The following is a 22,009-nucleotide window of genomic DNA, read 5'->3' as shown; positions in this document are numbered from 1 at the left end:
AGCAACAGATTCATCATCAGTGACTCATGCAATGTCAATGAGAGAGATGCCAAACTATTCTGTCACCAGCTTGCTGTGATGCGCCTGTCTGTCCCCCACTTGGGTATCGTCCTCGATCCCGGTGATTTCCAGGGCCACCTCCTCCCAGGGGGTGAGCTGGGCTACTGAGGGTGGCCCTCCTCCTGGCTCTTGGCTCTTTTCCTCTTATTGTGGGCTCTCTCATAGTGGTTAGCACTGTTGCCTCACAGCGCCAGGGACCCGGGTTCGAATCCGGCCTCGGGCGACTGTCTGTGTGGAGTTTGCACATTCTCCCCGTGTTTGCGTGGGTTTTCTCCGGGTGCTCCGGTTTCCTCCCACAGTCCAAAGATGTGCAGGCTAGGTTGATTGGCTATGATAAATTGACCCTTAGTGTTAGGGGGATTAAATACGTGGGGTTACGGGGATAGGGTGGGATATGTGTTGGTGTTGGTGTAGGGGTTATGGGGATCGGGTGGGATATGTGTCGGTGCAGGCTCGATGGGCCGAAATGGCCTCTATCTGCACTGTGGGGTTTCTGTGATTCTGTGATTCTGTGAATGAGGGATACAAGTGGAGTTTGAGTGAGAATGAAGGAGTGAGTGTGGAGAATCCCAGCATAGATGCTTAGAAGGATACAAAGGACCCTCCCTGTGTGTTGTAAGTTGTTGTTGTCATTGCATCACAGTGATAGGGAGTGTGAGGGCTGCATGGTAGAATAGTTAAGTGAGTGTGACCATAGAGAGGGAGGGAATGGGTAAGGGTGCAGGGATGTAAGTGTCAAGTGGGATGTGGAGGTAGAGGTTGGCAAAGCAGAGTGCTGGCGAGGAGAGGCGATGGGAATCAGATTGAGGGTGAAGGGAAAGTCATACTCACTTTTCCTGTGCGGAGAAGGTCATGAAACCTCTTCCTGCACTGCAGCCGGGTTCTGCGGCTCATTGAAATGGAGTACACCTCCTGGGCCACTTGCAGCCACACAGCTTTAGTCTGCTGGGGTGGCTTTTTTCTCCCCGAGGAAGGGAACAGCACCTCCTTATTACATTTGGCTCCGTGCACCAGAGCTTGGAGGGAGGGCTCATCAAACCGAGGTGCACACTTTTGCTTGATCGTGGACATTGTCAGGAAATCAACTCCTTCATACAATTTGCAAAGCGTTTGTAGTCTCCAGAAGAAGCAAGGCTGCTTGCAGGCCTTCAATCCAGCAACATTGATGACGTCATCGGAGGCGACTGTCTGGATGGAAAGACTCATTGGGCCAGGGGTTCCCACACGCAAGAAATCAATTGCCTAATTAGGGGAAAATCCCACTTTTTCAACAGTTCACTTAGGAGTCGGGGTCCTGACATGATTTCCACCTGACACGCCCCAGCCCGCCCACACTGGCAAAATCCAGCCCAGAATGTTTCTTTTCTCAAGGGAGGCAGGTTGGGTGCGGGGGTGGGGGCCTCCGAGGTGGGCGAGGAGGCCGGATTTCACACAGGCCCTGCCGACTTTAATAACAGGGCCTGATTTGAATGCGACACCTCGGATTCTCGCCCACAGCCAGCCAGATTGAGAGGCTGGCTGGCTGCGGGTGGGTAGTGTAATGTATATACCTTTAAGGGGAACTATCTTTTACTGCTCATGTATACTGCAGTACCGGCAGTGACCACACCTGTATATAACACTGAGTAGTAATCTGTACAGATCAGTTGCAGTGTGAGCCACGTTGAGTAAACACCTGTTGTACCGTTCTCCGCAGTCTGTGTCTTATTATACCCGGACACAACATTGGCGACAAGGCAAGTTCGAACCTCCCGGGGATTCGTTCCTGGAGATCAGTGGATTGGAGGTCAAGGCCAGAGACTCGGGCGTCGACCATGGGCAACCACCCAGTCATCCAGCAGAGACTCGAGAATTTGTGGGGGAGGCTGTCGAGAGCTAGGCTTGGCTTTCCAGTCGAGGCGGTCCAGCGAAACGGGCTGGCAACAGGTAGTGCGCAGACCCTTCCCGGACAGCGGTGGGCTAGAGCCCGACCGAGCGGCACAGCAAAAGGGCCGAGCAGCGTCGACGGGGGAGAGAGAGAGAGGGCAGAACGCACAGGGCGCAGCCGGTGTTCAGGGGCCGAGCAGCGTCGAAGAGAGGGAGAGAGGGCAGAGCGCACAGGGCGCAGCCGGTGTTCAGGGGCCGAGCAGCGTCGGAGAGAGGGAGAGAGAGACGCACAGAAACCCGCGAGGCGCCGCCATTGCCACGAGGACCGCCGAGAGCGGCGTTGGCAGCAGCGCAGGAGAAGCGCGCGAAACCTACAGGGCACCGCCATTGCCACGAGAACCGCTGGGAGCGGCGTTGGCAGCAGCGGGGGAGGAAGGAAAGTGCGGGAGATGCCATTTTAAACCACACCCAAAATGCCGAAGAGTGGCAGTATCACTGCATTTGACAATGAAGTCGAAGATTGGACTACATATGTCGAACGAATAGAGGTGTACTGCAAGGCAAATGAGGTGTCAGATGACAAGAAAGCGTCGGTATTGTTAAATTTAATGGGTGCAAAGGACGTATGGTTTATTACGAAATCTAGTAACCCCAACGAAGCCAATGGAAAAGAGTTTTGAAGACATAGTAACGACACTACAGGAACATTTAAACCCCACACCACTGCTGATAGCAGAAAGATTCAAGTTTCACAAACGGAACCAGCATAAGGATGAAAGCAATGCTGATTATTTAACAGAACTGCACAAACTATCGAAACACTGCCAGTTTAGAGCGGGACTGGCAGATACCTTAAGGGACAAGTTTGTGTGTGGGCTTCAAAGTGAAGGAACCCAGAAACGGCTTTTATCTGAAAAGGACCTTACGCTGGAAAAGGCTTTCAGCATTGTGGTATATGAAGCAGCAGCACGGGGCGCTGCAGAGATACAACAGAGACCGCAAGAATATGGCACAAACGAAATGTCATATGGAACAGAGAAGTGCTATCGCTGCGGCAGAACAACACCCGACCAGAATGATTGCTGGTTCAAAGACAAAGTCTGCAGACAGTGTGGAAAAGTAGGACACATAGCACGAGTCTGCAGGTCGGGAAAGAAAACCAGCAATAAGAAACCTACCAAAGGAAAGTACAAGAAGGTACATAAGATGACGGAGAATAGTTCAGACGAACAAAAGAGTGATAACGACTCCGAAAGCAGGGAACTGAGTTGTCTGAAACTACATAATGTGATCACAACGGAGGATCACCGAACCATTTGGGTCACTCTCAAGATAGCAGGAGTCCAGGTAAAGATGGAATTGGACACAGGATCAGCCCTAACAGTCATAAACCGACGGGACTACGAGCGGCTATTCTCACACATACCCTTGAGAGACACAAAAATTATTTTGAAGACGTACACGGGGCAAAAAGTCTACCCCAAAGGAAAAATAAGGGTGACCGTTATATATAACGGTAAGGAAACACCAAAACTAGACCTGTATGTATTGCAAGATGGAGGACCACCATTACTGGGACGTGAATGTATCCGGAAAATACAACTGGATTGGCATTCCATACAGGCACTGACTGTGGCTGACAAAAAGGATGACGACGTCACACCTGGGCGACTGTCAAATATCCTAACTGACGCAAAAGAAGTGTTCCAGCAAGGACTCGGAACACTAAAAGGCATGACAGCGATGATTAAAATTGAAGAAAACGCAAGCCCCAAATTTTTTAAGGCCAGACCGGTACCTTATGCGATCCGCCCAGCCGTCGAAGCAGAGCTGGAGAGTCTGGAACGTTCAGGTGTACTGTCCAAGGTAGACTGGAGCGAGTGGGCTACACCCATCGCCTGTGATGGAAAAGTCGTTGAGCAGCACGCCTGGGGAACCAAGGAAGGTTCGCATCTGTGGGGACTTTAAGGTAACAGTGAACCCAGTCCTTCACACCGTACAATATCCACTTCCGCGGATTGAAGATATTTTCGCCTCGCTATCTGGAGGGAAACGGTTCACTAAGATTGATCTGGCCCAGGCGTATCTGCAAATGGAGGTAGAAGAAGCATCAAAAAAATACCTCACAATCAACACCCATAAAGGTCTCTACCAATACAACCGGCTGGTATTCGGGGTAGCATCAGCTCCGGCTATTTGGCAGAGGGCAATGGAACAAGTCCTGCAAGGGATCCCAGGAACCCAGTGTTATTTGGACGACATCCTGGTCACGGGCGAAAATGACAGTGATCACCTTGCCAACCTGGAGCAGGTGCTCACTAGATTGCAGGAATATGGCCTCCGAGCTAACCGCCCCAAATGCAACTTTTTTAGAAAACAGATCTCGTATTGTGGCCACGTTATCAATAAAGAGGGGTTACATAAGTCCCCAGAGAAGATTGAGGCAGTAGTCAAGGCTCCAGCACCGGAAAATGTGTCACAACTGAGGTCGTTTCTCGGGCTGGTAAACTACTACCATAAGCTCTTGCCAAATTTGTCTACAATACTACACCCACTGAACACCCTACTGCAAACTGGAGTGCCATGGAAGTGGAGTGACGAATGTAGACGAGCTTTCCAGAAGAGCAAAACACTAATCACATCGAAAGAGGTATTGGCCCATTACAACCCGGCATTACCAATTCGGTTGGCATGTGATGCGTCACCCTACGGCATTGGAGCGGTGCTGTCGCACAAATTCTCGGACGGCTCAGAGAGGCCAATAGCCTTTGCGTCACGATCACTAACCTCAGCCGAGCGTAACTACGCCCAGATTGACAGGGAGGCCCTCAGCCTAGTGTGGGGAGTGAAAAAGTTCAATCACTATCTGCACGGGCAGAAATTCACCTTGCTGACTGATCACCAGCCTCTTGTCTCCATTTTTAATCCGAAGAAGGGCGTTCCGGTGATGACTGCGCAATGACTACAAAGATGGTCACTTTTTCTAGGGGCGCACCACTATGAGATTGAATATAAGGGCACGAAACAGCATGGAAATGCTGATGGGCTATCACCCCTGCCACTGCCTACTGCGGAGGAAACACCAGCAGTGGATCCTGTCGAAATATTCCATCCGACTACAGTTGATTACCTACCGGTAACTGACGCTTGTATCGAAAAGGAAACCCGAAATGATCCGACACTGTCTCGGGTATATGATTTGACGGTGAAGGGATGGCCAGCACATGGCGACTCACTGTTGCCAGCATTCTCGACAAGGAGAGAACAGCTGTCAGTGTGCCGGGGGACCTTGATGTGTGGATCCCGAGTGGTAATTCCACGCAAGTTAAGGGATAGAGTGCTCAATGAACTTCATGAGGGTCATCTGGGAGGGGTAAAAATGAAAACCCTAGCCAGGACTTATGTGTGGTGGCCGGGAATCGATAAACAAATCGAGGACCTGACCAAGAGCTGCTCAGGATGCCAGAAAGTCCAAAATGCACCACCACAGGCCCCCTACACCCATGGGAGTGGCCCTCATCTCCATGGCAACGGGTGCATATTGATTTTGCTGGTCCATTCATGGACTCAATGTTTTTAATAGCCGTGGATGCGCACTCGAAATGGCCTGAGGTCATCAAAATGTCCTCCACCACCACGGAGAAAACTATTGCAGTCCTACGGACCATTTTTGCCAGGAATGGCTTGCCAGAACAGATTTGCTCCGACAACGGACCACAGTTTGTGTCTGAAGAGTTCCGGAGGTTCTTGAAAAAGAATGGGGTAAGGCATTACACATCCTCCCTGTATCATCCAGCCACAAATGGATTGGCTGAGAGGTTCGTACAAACCTTTAAGAAGGCAATAAAGGCTATGTACAATGACAACATTCCGCTGCAGCACAAGGTGGACAATTTCCTGTTCGCCTACCGGAATGCGACACATGCAGTCACCAACCAGGCCCCAGCATGATGTTCTTTAACCGAAGGTTAAGATCTCGCCTGGATTTGCTCAGACCAAACGTACGAAGAGATGTTGAGAGTAAGCAATTCCAGCACATCCATGAGAAGCCAACAAGGAGCTTCAATGTAGGGCAACCAGTCTTGGCCCGCGACTACCGAACAGAAAAATGGCAGCCAGGAACGATATGCACACGGCAGGGCCCACTAATGTACACAGTGGACGTTGGGGAGAGCATCGTGAGACGCCATGCTGACCAGATCCTAGCGTCACAGGAACAAGTTAACCCCATGCCTCGCCCATACGTACCTGGTGATGAACCCGACGTACAGGTCGCATCTACCCCAGAAACAGTAGCATCGGAAGCTGATGAACCAACCGACGACAGGGGGCCAGAATCACCTCCGCACCAAGAGCAAGACACTCGGGAAAGGCGCTATCCAGAAAGGATCAGGAAACTTCCCCAAAGACTGAATATATAGACAGACTATTTTCAGCTAATGTTGCATGTTAAAATTGTTAATTGTAATTAGTTTGATATTTAATAGTTAAATGAGTGTTATGGTACTGTTAATCTAAAAGGCGAGGAATTGTAATGTATATACCTTTAAGGGGAACTATCTTTTACAGCTCATGTATACTGCAGTACCGGCAGTGACCACACCTGTATATAGCACTGAGTAGTAATCTGTACAGATCAGTTGCAGTGTGAGCCACGTTGAGTAAACACCTGTTGTACCGTTCTCCGCAGTCTGTGTCTTATTATACCCGGACACAACAGGTAGGCCTCAGAAGTGAGGGATCGGTCCGGTGGGGCAGGATCGCGGGCTCGGCATGGTCGGGGATCGTGGGGGGAGGGCAGAGGATTGGGGGTTGGGAGGGGGTTGGAGGATCGGCAGGTCGTCGGGGATCGGGAGGAGTGATTGGCCGGGGATTGGAGGGATCAAGGGATTGACGGGGGTGGGGTTGGGGATCAGGATGGGGGGTTCGGGATCGGCAGGGGGGGTGGAGAGAAGATCGGGCCGGCCACTGTAGGATTGTGGCCAGCCTCAGCATCATCGGTTGGGGGCGGAGGTCCGATCACCAGGGGCGGGTATGGTCGGGAGCTGGATCCAGGAGGTAGGTATAAAGCCAATTGCCTCCTGGATGCAGCAGTCCCCGCCTCGGTTTAACTGCTGGGTTTCACGAACTGTGTGAAACCTGTCCACAGGCAGTTAAATTCAAAATAGAGCTGAAAAAAGAGCCTGCCAGCCTCATTACAATACTTAAATTAAGATACCACCCCCCGGGAGCGGGTTGGTTGCCCGCCTCCATTAAAACTGGAAGTGGGCAGGTTGGAGGCAGGATCAGGTCTGGAATCCCATTTTTAACAATTTAACAGCCCCCACGCTCCAAACCCACCCTTTTTTTTAGCGGAAAATTCTGGCCTAAAAATTACCAGGTGGAATATTGAAGTCCACAAATCTGTAATAATGTTTATATTTTGTATGGCACAGAGTACATCGCTAAATTAAAGCACTGTTCAATTGTTCCATGAAGATCCTGTAAAGATTATGGCTGCGTAAGATTTTGCCTTAACCTTCAAAAACGTCTTTTATGCTTTGTTGCAGCCAGTGACTGGGAAATACTAGACCCGAGGATTGCCGGCTGGTTGCTGGACCCTGGCGACACCGCGTCCTGCTTCAGGGCTTTGGTCCTTAAACACTGCGGCAGATCTTCGGCCTTGGAATTGACTCGTCCCACAACAGAATCCACGGGAAACACGAAGGTCGGTCCGTGTTTTTATTTGTAGAATGCATGGAGGGTTCAAACAATCTCGACCTGTTTCAAACGATGCTGGAAAACCCGTCTGTGTGGAGCTGCCAGGGTCTCCGGGAGAGGAGGGCTGGATTTATTTCTTTAAGGTGATGTGAAACAGAAAGCTTACACGTGTGTTGGGGAGGGCTGCAGACAGCCGGACCCCCGCCCCCCCCAGGTGTAATGGGGATGAGCGCTGAGGAAAAAAAGAAAGACTTGGGGGGGAGGGGGAGGAAAATTCAGTTGTCTGCGCCTCCCGTTAGCGCCTTCAGAGGCCGCTACTGGGGCACAAAGCAACTAGCGCCCGGGCGCGGCGATGTTTGCGCCGCTCGCGAAATTAACTAGACATTTTGCGGCGGCGCTAAACACTACCGCCACGATCTCCTGCGCCGGCAGATCGTGACGTCAGTCGAGTGCGCAACGCCCCAGTAGCGCCCCGGACCGTATATTGAGTGGCGCCCCCTGCCTTACCGCCTGCTGCTAGCAATGACAGGTTGAGGGGAGCGTTTTGCAGTCAGAAAGGGACTGGGGGAGCGCTATTTAAAGGCGACCGCTTCCTGCCTTTTTTTGTTGGTGACATTTGTGCACCACGCATTCTGTGAGAGAGAGAGAGAGACTTCTGGAGAGATTCAACGCTGTGTGAAGGAGTTGTGGGTACTGAGCAGCACTTTGCAGGTTCATTTTGATTTGCACTTCCTTGCTTCGCCAGCGCTCTGAGGTAACGCCTCGCTGCTCAGCCTTTGCGCCTTAAGACAGGTGTGAAGCGCCTGATTTAGCGCTCCAATCACCTCCAGGGGCGATAAAAGCCAAGTTTGCCGTCGGAGGCGATAATTAGCGCCAGGCGCTAAACTTTGCGCACGGCCGATAATGGCGCCCCAAACAGAGCGATACTGAATTTTTCCCCCTTGCAGTTCTATCGGGCCTTTCACGACCACTGGACTTCCTAAAGTGCTTTACAGCCAATGAAGCACTTTTGAAGTGTAGTCACTGTTGCACGTAGGAAAGATTAGCAAAATCCAAGTTCCGCAGACTAGAAGGAGAGTGACTCAGGTGGGCTTATTGAGGTACATGAAATGTTAAATGGAACAGATTAAGGTAAACCCAGATGTAAGAGTCATGAAAGTTTAAGAAAGAAAATACTTTAAAATATTGGTTAAATAGTATAATAGTTAATTTACCTGACTGACTTATTGTATTGAGAAACCCCCTATTTTCTTGTTCCAGTAGTATAGTCTGAGATACCCCCTTTATTCTTGCTACAATGGTACAGTCCTTAAGCTTGTCACATGGTATCCAGCCATTTTACAGTTCAAGCTCCACGAGGCTAGAGAGAAGGTAAAGGCTTTGATGGCTGGAGCAATACAGTTTTTGACCGTGTTCGTTTAAACGTGTTTTGCTTTGTGATTCTGTTTGTAAGGTGTTACAGTAAACAGTTTAAAGACAAAGTTACGTTTTGGAATGTTTTATTTCGACACGCGTCTACTCGTTGTTAAAAGCCTCAAAGCTCAGTGGCTGCATGTTTGGAAATTACGAAGCGCCACTACACCAGAATATTAGTGTAATTTTAGGGAAGGACCATAGGACGCATCAAGGAGATCAATGTTCGGAATAGACTGCCACGGGCGTGCAACAAAGTACCACGGACGAAATAGCCCCGATTTTAACCTAACCCGTCTATCAAGGACAGGAAGGGTTTGGGTTGCACGCCCATTTTACCCCGCCCCCCCGCTCGATTCTACACTCCATATGGCGGGGTTGTAAAACGGGAATCTGACCGGAACCGGTCCGGTTCCTGCTGGGCATGTTCGGTTAAAGTCAGGGTTAAAAACATTTAGAGGGATGTTGAAACATAGCTGCATGCTGCACTTGGAGTTAGGGTATTAGAGTGATGAGCATGATGGACCACATGGCCTTTCCTCATCCTTAACACTTCCTATATTCTGCCCTAAGCTCTGGAATTCCCTTCCTAAACCTCTTTGCCTCTCTATCTCTCGCCTCCTTTAAGACGCTCCTTAAAACCTACCTCTTTGACATCTGCCCTAATATCTCCTTATGTGGCTCGGTGTCAAAATTTGTTTGATAACGCTCCTGTGATGTGCCTTGGGATGTTTTACTACGTTAAAGGTGCTATATAAATACACGTTGTTGTTGTTGTATATTCTTTTACCACTTTGAGTTAACTTTCATGGTTTAGCTACATACCAAACTGTGGTGAGGGTGACCAATTGTCCATTTTGGGTATTAAAACATTGCCGATGAATACTTCCTTTCGACCTCACTAGCTCCCAACTGCGCCACGGTGGATTCTTACACTCCCACACCAGACATCCCGGCTTGTCTGGGACAGACTGCAGCTTGTGCCAAAATGTTTGCTGCCTTTTGCCAGCGTCTACCGCTTTTTGTGGAAGAGAGTTCCACACTTCTCCCACCCTTTGTTTGAAGAAGTGTTTCCTAACTTCTCTCTTGAAAGGCCTGGCTCTGATTTTTAAGGTTATATCCTCTTGTCCTAGACTCCCCCACCAGCAGAAAAAGTTTCTCTATCTACCCTATCGATTATGTTTAAAATCCTAAAAACCGCAATCAAATCCTTACCCTTCTGTATTCCAGGGACTACAAGCCTAATTTATGTAATCTCTCCTCCTAATCTAACCCTAGGAGCCCTGGTAACATTCTAGTGAATCCGCGCTGCGGTCCTTCCAAGGCCAATATATCCTTTCTAAGGTGCGGAGCCCAGAACTGCTCACAGTGCTCCAGTTGTGGTCTAACCAGTGCTTTGTGTAGCTGTAGCAAAACTTCCTCCCCTTTATATTCCAGCCCTTCAGATATAAAGGCCAACATTCCATTAGACGTTTGGATTATTTTTTTGTACCTGACCACTACATATTAGGGATCTTTGTACACGAACACCTAAATCTCATTGGACCTCCACCTTTGACCATTTAAAAATACTCGGATCGATCCTTTTTTGGTCCAAAATGGATGACCTCACACTTACCGGTGTTGAAATCCATCTGCCACGGTTTGGCCCACTCACTTACTCTGTCAATGTTACCCTGTAATTTTATGCTCCCGTCTACACCACTTACAACGCCACCAATCTTGGTGTCGTCGGCAAACTTGGATGTATGGCTCTCTATTGCGCTATCTAAGTCATTAATAAATAACTTAGAACGGCCTTCTCCTGTGCTGTATCCTTCTATGATTCTATGAAATGGCAAAGGCATTGCTGGAGGCAGGGAAAGGTACCAATCTGAACAGTAAAGATCAGGTTTAGAACAAAATTAATAGCTTGCTGGATGGGTGGTAAAATATGGAATTCAGAAGAAACTTCTTTACCCAGAGAGTGGTGAGAATGTGGAACTTGCTACCACAGGGAGTAGTTGAGGCGAATAGTATAGATGCAGAGGCTGTAACACAATCTTTAATTCAGTTGCCTTGATAAAAGTCGCTTAAGCTATGCCTGCGTGGCTTATGACGTCCCCCTTGATTGTGTTCACAGACACAGTCGGAGCCAGATGATACTGTTTGTGCTGATAGCTGAAGCAGTCGACGCCAAAGCCTGGTGCACGTTGGTTACAATATACTGTGTCGGTAATTAAAGTCCGGTATCAATGTGTTGGCTCCAGTGCTCCTAGACGGATTAGTCTGTCAATTAAAACCCTGTTGTTTTTCATTTATCTGCTGATTAATTTGTTAACATCATCTATCTTCCTTCTTTGTCTAACTAATTGGGGAAAGAGTCATTAATACTGCTGAATGGCCTATCGTATGACTTTGCAGTTAGAATCAAAGAATCTTACAGTGCAAAAGGAGGCCATTCGGCCCATCGTGCCTGTGCCGGCTCTTTGAAAGAGCCCTCCAATTAGTCCCACTCCCCGGCTCTTTCCCCATAGCCCTGCAAATTTTTCCTTTTCCAGTATTTATCCAATTCTCTTTTGAAAGTTACGATTGAATCTGCTTCCACTGCCCTTTCAGGCAGCGTATTCCAGATCACAGCAACTCGCTGGGTAAAGAAAATTCTCCTTATCTCCCCTCTGGTTCTTTTGCCAATTACCTTAAATCTGCGTCCTCTGGTTACCGACCCTCCTGTTGTGGAGTATTTTAAACCAACACTCGACACAAGGTTTTCGATCGATAGTCAAGTTGTCTTTATTGCACCGGTGGGGAAACAGTCTGCTCTGTCATAGCCAGACCTTTCCAAATTGTTACAGCAAACACTACATTTTTATACATTACAACACACATGGCCATCTCATGCGCAATTCATTCCTGCCACCCGATTGGATCCCAGCTCACATACATCTTCACTGATTGGTTGCCTATGCCGCGTTACATTAAAGTACCGCCTTTATTATCAGAAAAGTATATGTCAAGCTGTTGTTGCACCCATGACCTTTGTTTATGCCAGATGGGCCTCATCAACATTGTACTTCTGGTTCATTGTCCTCCTTTCCTGCCTCTCTCGGCCTCTTTCATTGTTTTACTTTCCTGGCAGAACAGAACTTACATCCTCTTTGGCCTCTTATGGTTCCATGTCCGGCTATGTTATCCCCACTGCCAATTCAGCAGCTTAGAAAAAGATGGTCTTTATTACACCATTCAGTGAAACTGCCAGCGATGTCAGTTTAACTCCTTCCCCACTGCACCTCCTGCCAGTGGAAACAGTTTCTGCTTATTTACTCTATCAAAACCCCATATAATTTTGAACACCTCTATTAAATCTCCCCATAACCTTCTCTGCTCTAAGGAGAACAACCCCAGCTTCTCCAGTCTCTCCACATAGCTGAAGTTCTTCATCCCTGGTAGCATTCTAGTAACTCTCTTCTGCACCCTCTCTAAGGTTCGTGACAATGCCATCATACGAGTTTACGATACTGGCGGGGAGCCCCAGTCTCTGATCGGGCATATTTGAATGGATGGAAAATCATGGGCGGTGCGGCCACAATTTGATGAGGGTACCACCCCTTCCCGGCCTAGCTTTCACCTGCTCATTCTGGTTTCTTGAGCAGGCCATCCCGAGATTTCTAGCATGCAAACTAAACTCAAATATCTGATTCGTAAAAGCCTGTTTATGTGCCTCACGACATGGAGGTATTAATTACTTAAGATTTATTTTTCGGTCAATTCTCTCTATCAACAAAACAAACCACAGAATTTCCCTCGTGGCCCGTTCCTATTCCAGCCCGCTTTTCCATTTGGCTAAAAGGTGGAAGCCCATGTTATGGGTTTCATGAATAACAAGACTCGGCGCTTGCTGTGCCCTTCCAGCCACCTATATTAAATAGTTCGCCCAATTGTGCTGCCTTTGGTGCCTTCAGTTGAGATGTTCAATCTCCATATCTTCAAGAGCAGCTTCTCAGTAGCATCAGTCACACTGTCAGCAATTCACATAGAATTAATAGGATATACGGCACAGAAACAGGTCATTCGGCCCAACTAGTCCATGCCGGTGTTTATGCTCCACACGAGCCTCCTTCCATCCTTCCTCATCTACCTCTACCCTCTATTCCTTTCTCCCTCATGTGTTTGTCCAGCCTCCCCTTAAATACATCTATACTATTCGCTTCAACCACTCCCTGTGGTAGCGAGTTCCACATTCTCAACACTCTCTGGGTAAAGAAGTTTCTGCTGAATTCCCGATTGGATTTTTTGGTGACTATCTTATATTGACGGCCTCTAGTTTGGCTCTTCCCTCACAAGTCGAAACACTATCTCTGTATTCACTCTATCAAAACCTTTCATAATGTTAAAGAGCTCTATTAGGTCACCCCTCAGCCTTCACTTTTCAAGAGAAAAGAGACCCAGCCTGTTCACCACACTGTCACATAAACTGAGATTGGAAGAACGCAGTTAACCTATAATCTGTTGCTGCCTTTAAGAGATGATATTTTTGCATTGAATAGAGATAATAAATTATTATGATAGCAAAATACTGCAGATGTTGGAAATCTGAAATAACAACAGAAAATGCTGGAAAAACTCAGCAGGTCAGGCAACATCTGTGGAGAGAAATTTGAGTTGACGTTTCAGGTTGAACCCTTATTCAAAACTGGAAAGAAAAGAAATTAGATCGAAGGCAGGGCTGCGATCGGACAAAAGAAGTGAAAGAAACAAAAGAGCTAGACGAGATGGTAATAGGCTGAGATTAGGTGTAAAGTGTACTGGCAGGGCAAGAGATAGCTGCCAGGTGGGAGAGAGAAACAAAAGGAAAGGGTGGGGGGGGGGGGGGGAAAGGAGTGGAAAAATTACAAGAAAAAATGTGTAATAGGGGCCGAGGTTATGATCTGAAATTGTTGAACTTGAGATTGAGTCCGGAAGGCTGCAGAGTGCCTAATCGGAAGATGAGTTGCTGTTCCTCGAGTTTACGTTGAGCTTCCGTGGAACAATACAAGAGACCAAGGACGGTGAGGTCCGAGTGGGAATGGAGCGGTGAATTAAAATGACAGGCGACCGGAAGCTCGGGGTCACCCTTACGGACTGAACGGAGGTGTTCCGCAAAGCGGTCTCTCTCCCACCTGGCAGCTATCTCTTGCCCTGCCAGTACACTTCACACCTAATCTCAGCCTATTACCATCTCGTCTAGCTCTTTTGTTTCTTTCACTTCTTTTGTCCGATCGCAGCCCTGCCTTCGATCTAATTTCTTTTCTTTCCAGTTTTGAAGAAGGGTTCGATCCGAAACGTCAACTCAAATTTCTCTCCACGGATGTTGCCTGACCTGCTGAGTTTTTCCAGCATTTTCTGTTGTTATATTAATAAATTATTATCCCTGAAGGTAGCAGGATGGGTAGATAAGTTGGTTAAGAAGGCATAGGGGATACTTTTTTTTATTAGCTGAGGCATAGTATATAAGAGCAGGGGGGTTATGCTTCAACTGTATAAAACACTAGTTCGGCCTCAGCTAGAGTACTGCGTGCAGTTCTGGTCACCACATTACAGGAAAGATGTGATTGCACTAGAGAGGGTACAGGCGAGATTTACAATGATGTTACCAAGACTGGAGAATTTTAACTATGAGGAAAGATTGGATAGACTGGGGTTGTCTTCTTTGGAACAGAGGAGGGTGAGGGGAGACTTAATTGAGGTGTATAAAATTATGAGGGGCCTAGATAGAGTGGATAGGAAGGACCTATTTTCCTTAGTAGAGAGGTCAATAACCAGGGGGCATAGCTTTAAAGTAATTTGTAGAAGGATTAGCAGGGAGTTGAGAAATGTTTTCACCCAGAGGGTGGTGGGGGTCTGGAACTCACTGCCTGAAAGGGTGGTAGAGGCAGAAACCCTCATCGTATTTAAAAAGTACTTGAAGTGCCGTAACCTACAGGGCTACGGACCAAGAGCTGGAAAGTGAGATTAGGCTGGGTAGCTCTTTTTCGGCCAGCACAGACACGATGGGCCGAATGGCCTCCTTCTGTGCCGTAAATTTCTATTCTATTTTTTTCATCTTATTGATCAAAGCTTTGTAAGGACTAGAAATAAACACACCAACCATTGTCCAAATAATCCCCTGTGAAGATAACATTGAGAGGAGTTCTGACTGGTACTATCTTTGAGTCAGCAGATTAACAAAGACCCAATGTGCCCAGATAATTGTGTGGGCATGACATGAATAACGCAGTGCTGGGATGGACTCAAACTCTGCAGTTGTTGTAAGACAATTGCCCCAGCATCCGAGATCGCTACTGTTAGAAAGGAGCGGGTGGCTGGTTGAGGAGGCTCCTTGAATCTTGTGACTAATGTGACATTCTCTGCAGGTGTACCAATGGATTTTCTTATGAGCTGAAACATTTTGTACCTGGGGTGATGTCTTCCCATTTTGTCCTTTCCTGGATGTCCAAGTTCTTCAGTGCAATTCACACCCCATCTAGAGCCATCCCTTGTTCCTTAACATATCCCATTACCACCTCCTCTTGCCTTGAATATCTCTTAATGTCTCTTAATCTCTCCTGCTTTCTATCCTATCACTGACCTTCCCTTTTGTTCTTTCATTCCCTCCCCCTTTTCCCAGCCCCTAAACTTGCTTTCTATTTCCTGCTTTTTTCCAGTTCTGACGAAGGGTCATCGACCTGAAACGTTAACTCTGTTTCTCTCTCCACGGATGCTGCCCTGGCCTGCTGAGTGTTTCCAGTGTTTTCTGTTGTTATTTTGGATTTCCAGCATCCGCAGTATTTTGCTATTGTATACAGTCTGGAATGGAACCAGGCGAGTGCAGTCCCACCAAGCTGAACGACGGTGGAGAGGCGTTGGAGAAGGATGGATTGGTCAATCGTGTCAAAGGCTGCAGACAAGTTGAGAGGGATGAGGAGGGATAGTTTACCTTTTTCACAGTCACAAAGGAAGCCATCAGAGGAGGAAAGGCTTTTTGGTTGCTGCACAAGACACTGGGCTATGTGGGTAACTTTAACCTGACTTGCCTGGTGGGAAACTGATGATATCAAATGGGCCGCCTGTTTTATACGCTGCCCAATATTGCTTTCCATTGATTGAGGAGACTTTCACCCCGTCCATGTGGGCCAGATTAGAATCCATGCCTTGGAGCTGAAAGATCAGTGTCTAACCCACTGCACCAGCAGGCCCTCCTAAAATAGTCTTATTGTGGTTCATTGATAACCACTTAGCCTGGACATAGTTACTCCCTTTTGGGGCTGCACACAGAACCAGCATAGACCAGTTGGGCTGAATGGCCTGTTTCTGTGCTGTAGACCCGATGTAATCCTATGGAGATGAAGAGCTGCCAGAAGTCGTGGCACTGCTTATTTTTGTAATAACTATCGGGAAAGATTGAACAGGCTGGGGCTCTTTTCCCTAGAAGAGGGCAGGCTGAGATGTGACGCGATCGAGGTCTTTAAGATTTTGATAGGGTAGACGTAGAGAAGATGCTTCCACTTGTGGGCGAGACCAGAACTAGGGTCCATTAATATAAGATAGTGGCTAATAAATCCAGTAGGGAATTCAGGAGACTGTCTTTACACAGAGAGCCTTGGGACGTTTTACTATGTTAAAGGCACTATATAAATACAAGTTGTTGTTGAGAGTGGTGAGAATGTGGAACTCACTACCGCAGGGAGTGGTTGAGGCGAATAGCAGAGATGCATTTAAGGGGAAGGTAGTTAAGTACATGAGGGAGAAAGGAATTGAAGGATATGTTGATGGGGTGAGATGAAGAGGGGTGGGAGGAGGCTCGTGTGGAGCATAAACACGGAGCAGTTGGGCCGAATGGCCTGGTCCTGTGCTGTAAATCCTGTGTAGCTGGGCATGTGTTTGTGCAAATTGCATCGTCTCACACAGTAGGTTATCTAACGATAATCTGCTAATAGTCTCAAATAGACAGCCAAAAGGATGAAAGCAAAATGAGGGACAGCCTTAATATCCTCTCTGCATATATTGGCTATAATGAAGGGGGATGTCTCACTGCAGATGTTGCTCATTTCTACTGCTGTTAGTGTTGTGCCTCACTCCTCCACCAGAGGGAGCACTGGAGCCCGGTGAGAATTGTGGAGTTTATTTGTGATCTCGGTGCAGATCAGGTGTGCATATTAGGCACTCGGATGCACAAATTTCCAGGCATAAGTTCAGGTGTGAAGATCAGTGCACCTTGCACGATTATTGGGCACAATTCGCAAAATATGTTTGGCAACACCCTTGGAAACCGGGTTTTATTAATAGTGTTGCACAAACATAATATAAAACAGGATATTGGCTTGGGGCTGTGAGGGAACGTACTGACTGATGGTGAGGTGCCTCCCCACATGGTTGAAGGGCAAATCAGGAACAGCCACCAATACTGTCAGTGCCAGCAGGGTTTCCAGTGGGTGTTTCCCCAGCTTATGCCTCAAAATGGGAGATATTGGCCGGGGGTGGGTGGGGGCTTTAGCAGGCAGGTGGTGGGGCTAGTGTCAATCCTGTCATCAGTTAGCGCCTGGGCTATTTTAACAGCTGAGCCTCATTTACATCCGGCTGGCCAATTGCGGGCAGGTCAAAATCACGGGGGCTGCCTGGCCGTACCAAGGTAAGTAGCGGTGGGGGGTGGGGGTGGGGAGGTGAGGAGAATCGGGGCCGTTTCATTGGTGCGAAGTGGGTGCGTGGAGAGAGACTGTGGCAGGCAGCAGAGGCCCAGACTTTCCTGGCGGGGTACTCCTGAGCCTCCTTGTCCCACTCTGGAAAGCTTTTGACTTACCTTAGTCTTCTCTCCTTCCCTGCCAAGTTTTATTCAGCAGGACACCTGCAGTGGGCCATTGGGGTCCTAATGACACCATAAGACCCCGATTTGCATGTAATAATAAGGCTCCCTGCCTGAATCAGGCGGGCGCTTCTGACGCCTAAAAAAAAAAGGGGTCCAGATACGCTGACGGCGGGCGAGAAATCGAGCGGGAGCTGGAGCGGGGCGCTCACTCTTTGCATGGCTATTTTAACTGAGCCCGTGTCCTGCCAGGCGGAGTGGGTTAAAATCGTCCCCGTTGCCTTTTTTTTAGGTCAAATGTATCGGTGCCCGTCTGATTTTCCAAGTTTTGTTAAGTTGCAGGAACTCTGTGCCGGCCTTCACACTCTCCACCACCTCATGATGGATCTTCGTGCTAAATTACAGGCAAGAGTTACGCTATTTAAACACGTTTTCAGAATGTCATTTCATCTCCTGTGGCTTCACCGTTCCAGTAATTGACCAATCCTGTAGCAGCAAGAATAGATCCAGTTCCCCTTGCAGTAATGAAGACGACCAAAGAAAATTAATCCCGACAACATAACTGCATGTCAGGCTCATAAAAGTAATAATATTCCATTGAGTGATGCAGTATAAGTCACTGTAATACCACCGGCAGCCTAATTAGATTATAGTCTAAAAGAAATGGTTATTTCCCCTATGTAGATTCCACCCGCTGCTGCGTTATGTATTCCATTTGATTACGTTTATTAAATTTTTAGCACATTTGTTTTTTGAGAAGCGTGCCGACCTGTATTTCATAGAATGGATTCATAGAAACTTGCAGCACAGAAGGAGGCCATTCGGCCCGTCGTGCCTGTGCCGGCTCTTTGAACGAGCAGTCGTGCTCAGTCCCACTCCCCCGCTTTTTGTCCGTATCCCTGCGAGTTTCTCATCCTCAGGTACCCGTCCAACTCCCTTTTAAAATTATTTATGGAATCAGCTTCCACCACCTTTTCAGGTCGAGCGTTCCCGATCCCCACGACTCTGAGTGAAAAGATTTCTCCTCATCTCCCCTTGAGATGTTTTTCCAATAATTTTGAATCAATGACCTCTGGTTATTGACCCACTCACCAGAGGGAATAATTTTTCCCTATTTACTCTATCAAAAGCTCCGTAAGGAGACATATCCTTGTGAGTACAGTCCCCAGCGCTTGACAACGCCCACGTTTAAACCAGACAGTCGCTTAAATCGGCCAAAAAGCGGTCACTATTATCTGTTTACATTAAAGTCGGTTTCAAAGTTGCACCGTAAAACATGTTAAATGCTCCCTGTATTTCGGGCAGAAGCAGCTGTCCTTACTCACTAGCTTGCACCTCGTTAAGGTGCACCAAACACAAGAACAAAGATACGTAAATAGCATCTTTTGTACCTTGTGTCCAGTCCCCTCTAAATGCTGTGGGGACCAAGTTTGCACTAAGCACCGACTGCAGTAGTTTATTCAATAGTGATCTACTACATTCCTGTTCAATAGTAGAGTTCTTTAATAGCGCTGCCCCTTTAAACCGTCCAATGCGTATAGCGGGCGTTAGCGCCAACACGCCTGCTATAAGCGGTGGGGACTGCACCTATCTCTCACTGCAAGGTTTCAACGTGTAATTCAGGCTGACAGGCCAATGCAGGGCTGAGGGAATGCTGCATTGTCACCAGCTCAGTCCTATCGAATGAGGCGTTAAGCTGAGGCCCTGTCTGTCTGTTCCCTCCACCACCGGCGCACCCTGGCTGCAGTGTGTACCATCTACAAGATGCACTGCAGCAACTCGCCAAGGCTTCTTCAGCAGCACCTCCCAAACCCGCGACCTCTTCCACCTAGAAGGACAAGGGCAGCAGGCGCATGGGAACACCACCACCTCCAAGTTCCCCTCCAAGTCACACACCACCCTGACTTGGAAGTATATCGTCAGTCCTTCATTGTCGCTGGGTCAAAATCCTGGAACTCCCTCCTAACAGCACTGTGGGAGTACCATCACCACTCAAAGCCCACATCCCTTAAACAAATAAAAACAAAAGTGAAACAATTTGAGAGCTTTCTGAGAGATGTGATATTAAAAATGTGTTTATTTTTTTTAATGCATAAATGTTGCAGCACTGATTTTGTGTTGAAACATACATTCCCGAGCTCTAACATTGTAGAAATTAGTGATGGAGAGATTAGTGGACAAGTGCTTAATGTGGCCGTATGACATTCCTCTACCTACATAAGAACATAAGAAATAGGAGCAGGAGTCGGCCATACGGCCCCTCGAGCCTGCTCCGCCATTCAATGAGATCATGGCTGATCTTCTACCTCATCCCCACTTTCCTGAACTATCCCCATATCCCTTGATTCCCTTAGTGCCCAAATTCTGGTGGTTAGCCTGTGTTAAACGAATGAAAGGTTCCGATAAAATAGCCAGCAGAGGAATGTCGTAAGAACCCATTAAGCGTTCGCCAGCTAATATCAGCAACGGTAATATCGCGGCTAAGATGTTTCTGTTTTGAATTCCACAGGCCCAAGACTTGTGGAAGCTGTTCTGCACGGTCGAGCTCCGATTGATCCCTGTTTTAGCAGGTGAGCAACCTCAAACTGTCCGTATGAGCATCGCATACTGCTACAGTGTTAGTGAATACTTCAATTCTGCTACAGTGTTAGCGAATACATCAATTCTGCACATGGATGGGGCGGGGTGTTTTGGTTGCACGGCGATCCTCAAAATGTTTGTTGATCTCTTCATCGGATATTTGTTTTGATTACCTTTTCCGCTTTGAAGCAGAGAGTTGAAATTCCTCTCTGTCTGATCCTTAGTGCCCCTAGGAACATAGGAACAGGGTAGGCCATTCAGCCCCTCGAGCCTCTTCCACCACCATTCAAGTAGATCATGGCTGATCTGTATCTCAACTCTGCCTTGGTTTCATATGCCTTAATATTGGTTAGCACCTTTATTCAACTTGACATAAGTGCCTGAAAAAAATAGCACTCTGAGAAATTTCAACCCTCTTAGCGTACTTGGGTTACAATGGGTAATGTAGAGGGCAGCCATTGTGATCCACGCCAATTTAGTCGCCCCACAGTCCCAGTTTGGAAGGCGAAGACAAAGTAAGAAACCTATTTGCTGATCACAAAAGTGAAGGAGAGCCATTCAGCTCCTCAGGGAGTGGACTGGCCCTCCGAAAGGTAAAGATTCTTTGGGATTCTCACGGAACAGGGAGGGGGAGGGGGAGGGCACTGATAATCCAGCATTGTGGAGCCATTCCTGGGAGCACTCGGGAAATCTCCCAATTTCCCATATGACTAGTCCGCCCGCAGCTCATCCTTCCATAGAAACCTACAGCCCCTGCACTTTCCTCCGCTGTATCACCTTGAAATTACGGCGTGGGATATTCGTGTCCAAATGCTTGGCGCATTTGTATGAAATTACATAGAATTTTACAGCACAGAAACAGGCCATTCGGCCCAACAGGTCTATGCCGTCGGTAATACTCCACACGAGCCTCCTCCCATCCCTCTTCATCTCACCCTATCAGTATATTGGTTACGGTAGCGTAGTGGTTATGTTACTGGATTAAGGCCTGGACTAATGTTCAAATCCCACCATGGCAGCTGGGGAACTGAAATTTAATTAAATAAATCTGGAATAAAAAGCTAGTATCAGTGATGGTGACCATGAAACTACTGGATTGTCGTAAAAACCACCTGGTTCACTAATGCCCTTTAAGAAAGGAAATCTGCCGTCCTTACCCGGTCTGGCCTATATGTGACTCCAGACCCACAGCAATGTGATTGACTCTTAACTGCCCTCTGAAATGGCTTTGCAAGCCACTCAGTTGTACAAAATCACTACAAGAAAACAATAATAATAAAACCGGACGGACCACCCGGCGTCGACCTAGGCAGCGGCTTCAGACATGACAAAGGCACACCCAGCCCAGTCGACCCTGCAAAGTCCTCCTCACCAACATCTGGGGACTTGTGCCAAAATTGGGAGAGCTGTCCCACAGACCAGTCAAGCAACAGCCTGACATAGTCATACTCACAGAATCATACCTTTCAGCCAACGTCCCAGATTCCTCCATCACCAGGGGTGTCGGCACAGTGGTATACAGTCAGGAGGGAGTGGCCATGGGAGTTCTCAACATTGACTCCGGACCCCACAAAGTCTCATGGCTTCAGGTCA

General features: G+C 47.8%; 1 protein-coding gene across 1 annotated transcript in view; it reads left to right on the top strand.

Moving 5' to 3' along the window:
• Positions 1–6,960: 6,960 nt before the first annotated feature.
• LOC147123966 (DNA polymerase nu-like) overlaps positions 6,961–22,009 on the top strand; it is a 75,663-nt gene continuing 60,614 nt past the window's right edge. Inside the window, exons 1-4 of the mRNA XM_086002692.1 lie at positions 6,961–6,984; positions 17,593–17,665; positions 18,129–18,241; positions 20,346–20,406. Of these exons, the coding sequence (XP_085858818.1) occupies positions 6,961–6,984; positions 17,593–17,665; positions 18,129–18,241; positions 20,346–20,406 (271 nt within the window). The remainder of the gene's footprint in view (positions 6,985–17,592; positions 17,666–18,128; positions 18,242–20,345; positions 20,407–22,009) is intronic.

The sequence above is a fragment of the Somniosus microcephalus genome, chromosome 1 (genome assembly GCF_052327205.1).
Source record: "Somniosus microcephalus isolate GS21.2 chromosome 1, FLI_Smic_1.0, whole genome shotgun sequence".
Classification (NCBI taxonomy): Eukaryota; Metazoa; Chordata; class Chondrichthyes; order Squaliformes; family Somniosidae; genus Somniosus; species Somniosus microcephalus.
This window is presented reverse-complemented; position numbering and strand designations above follow the sequence as displayed.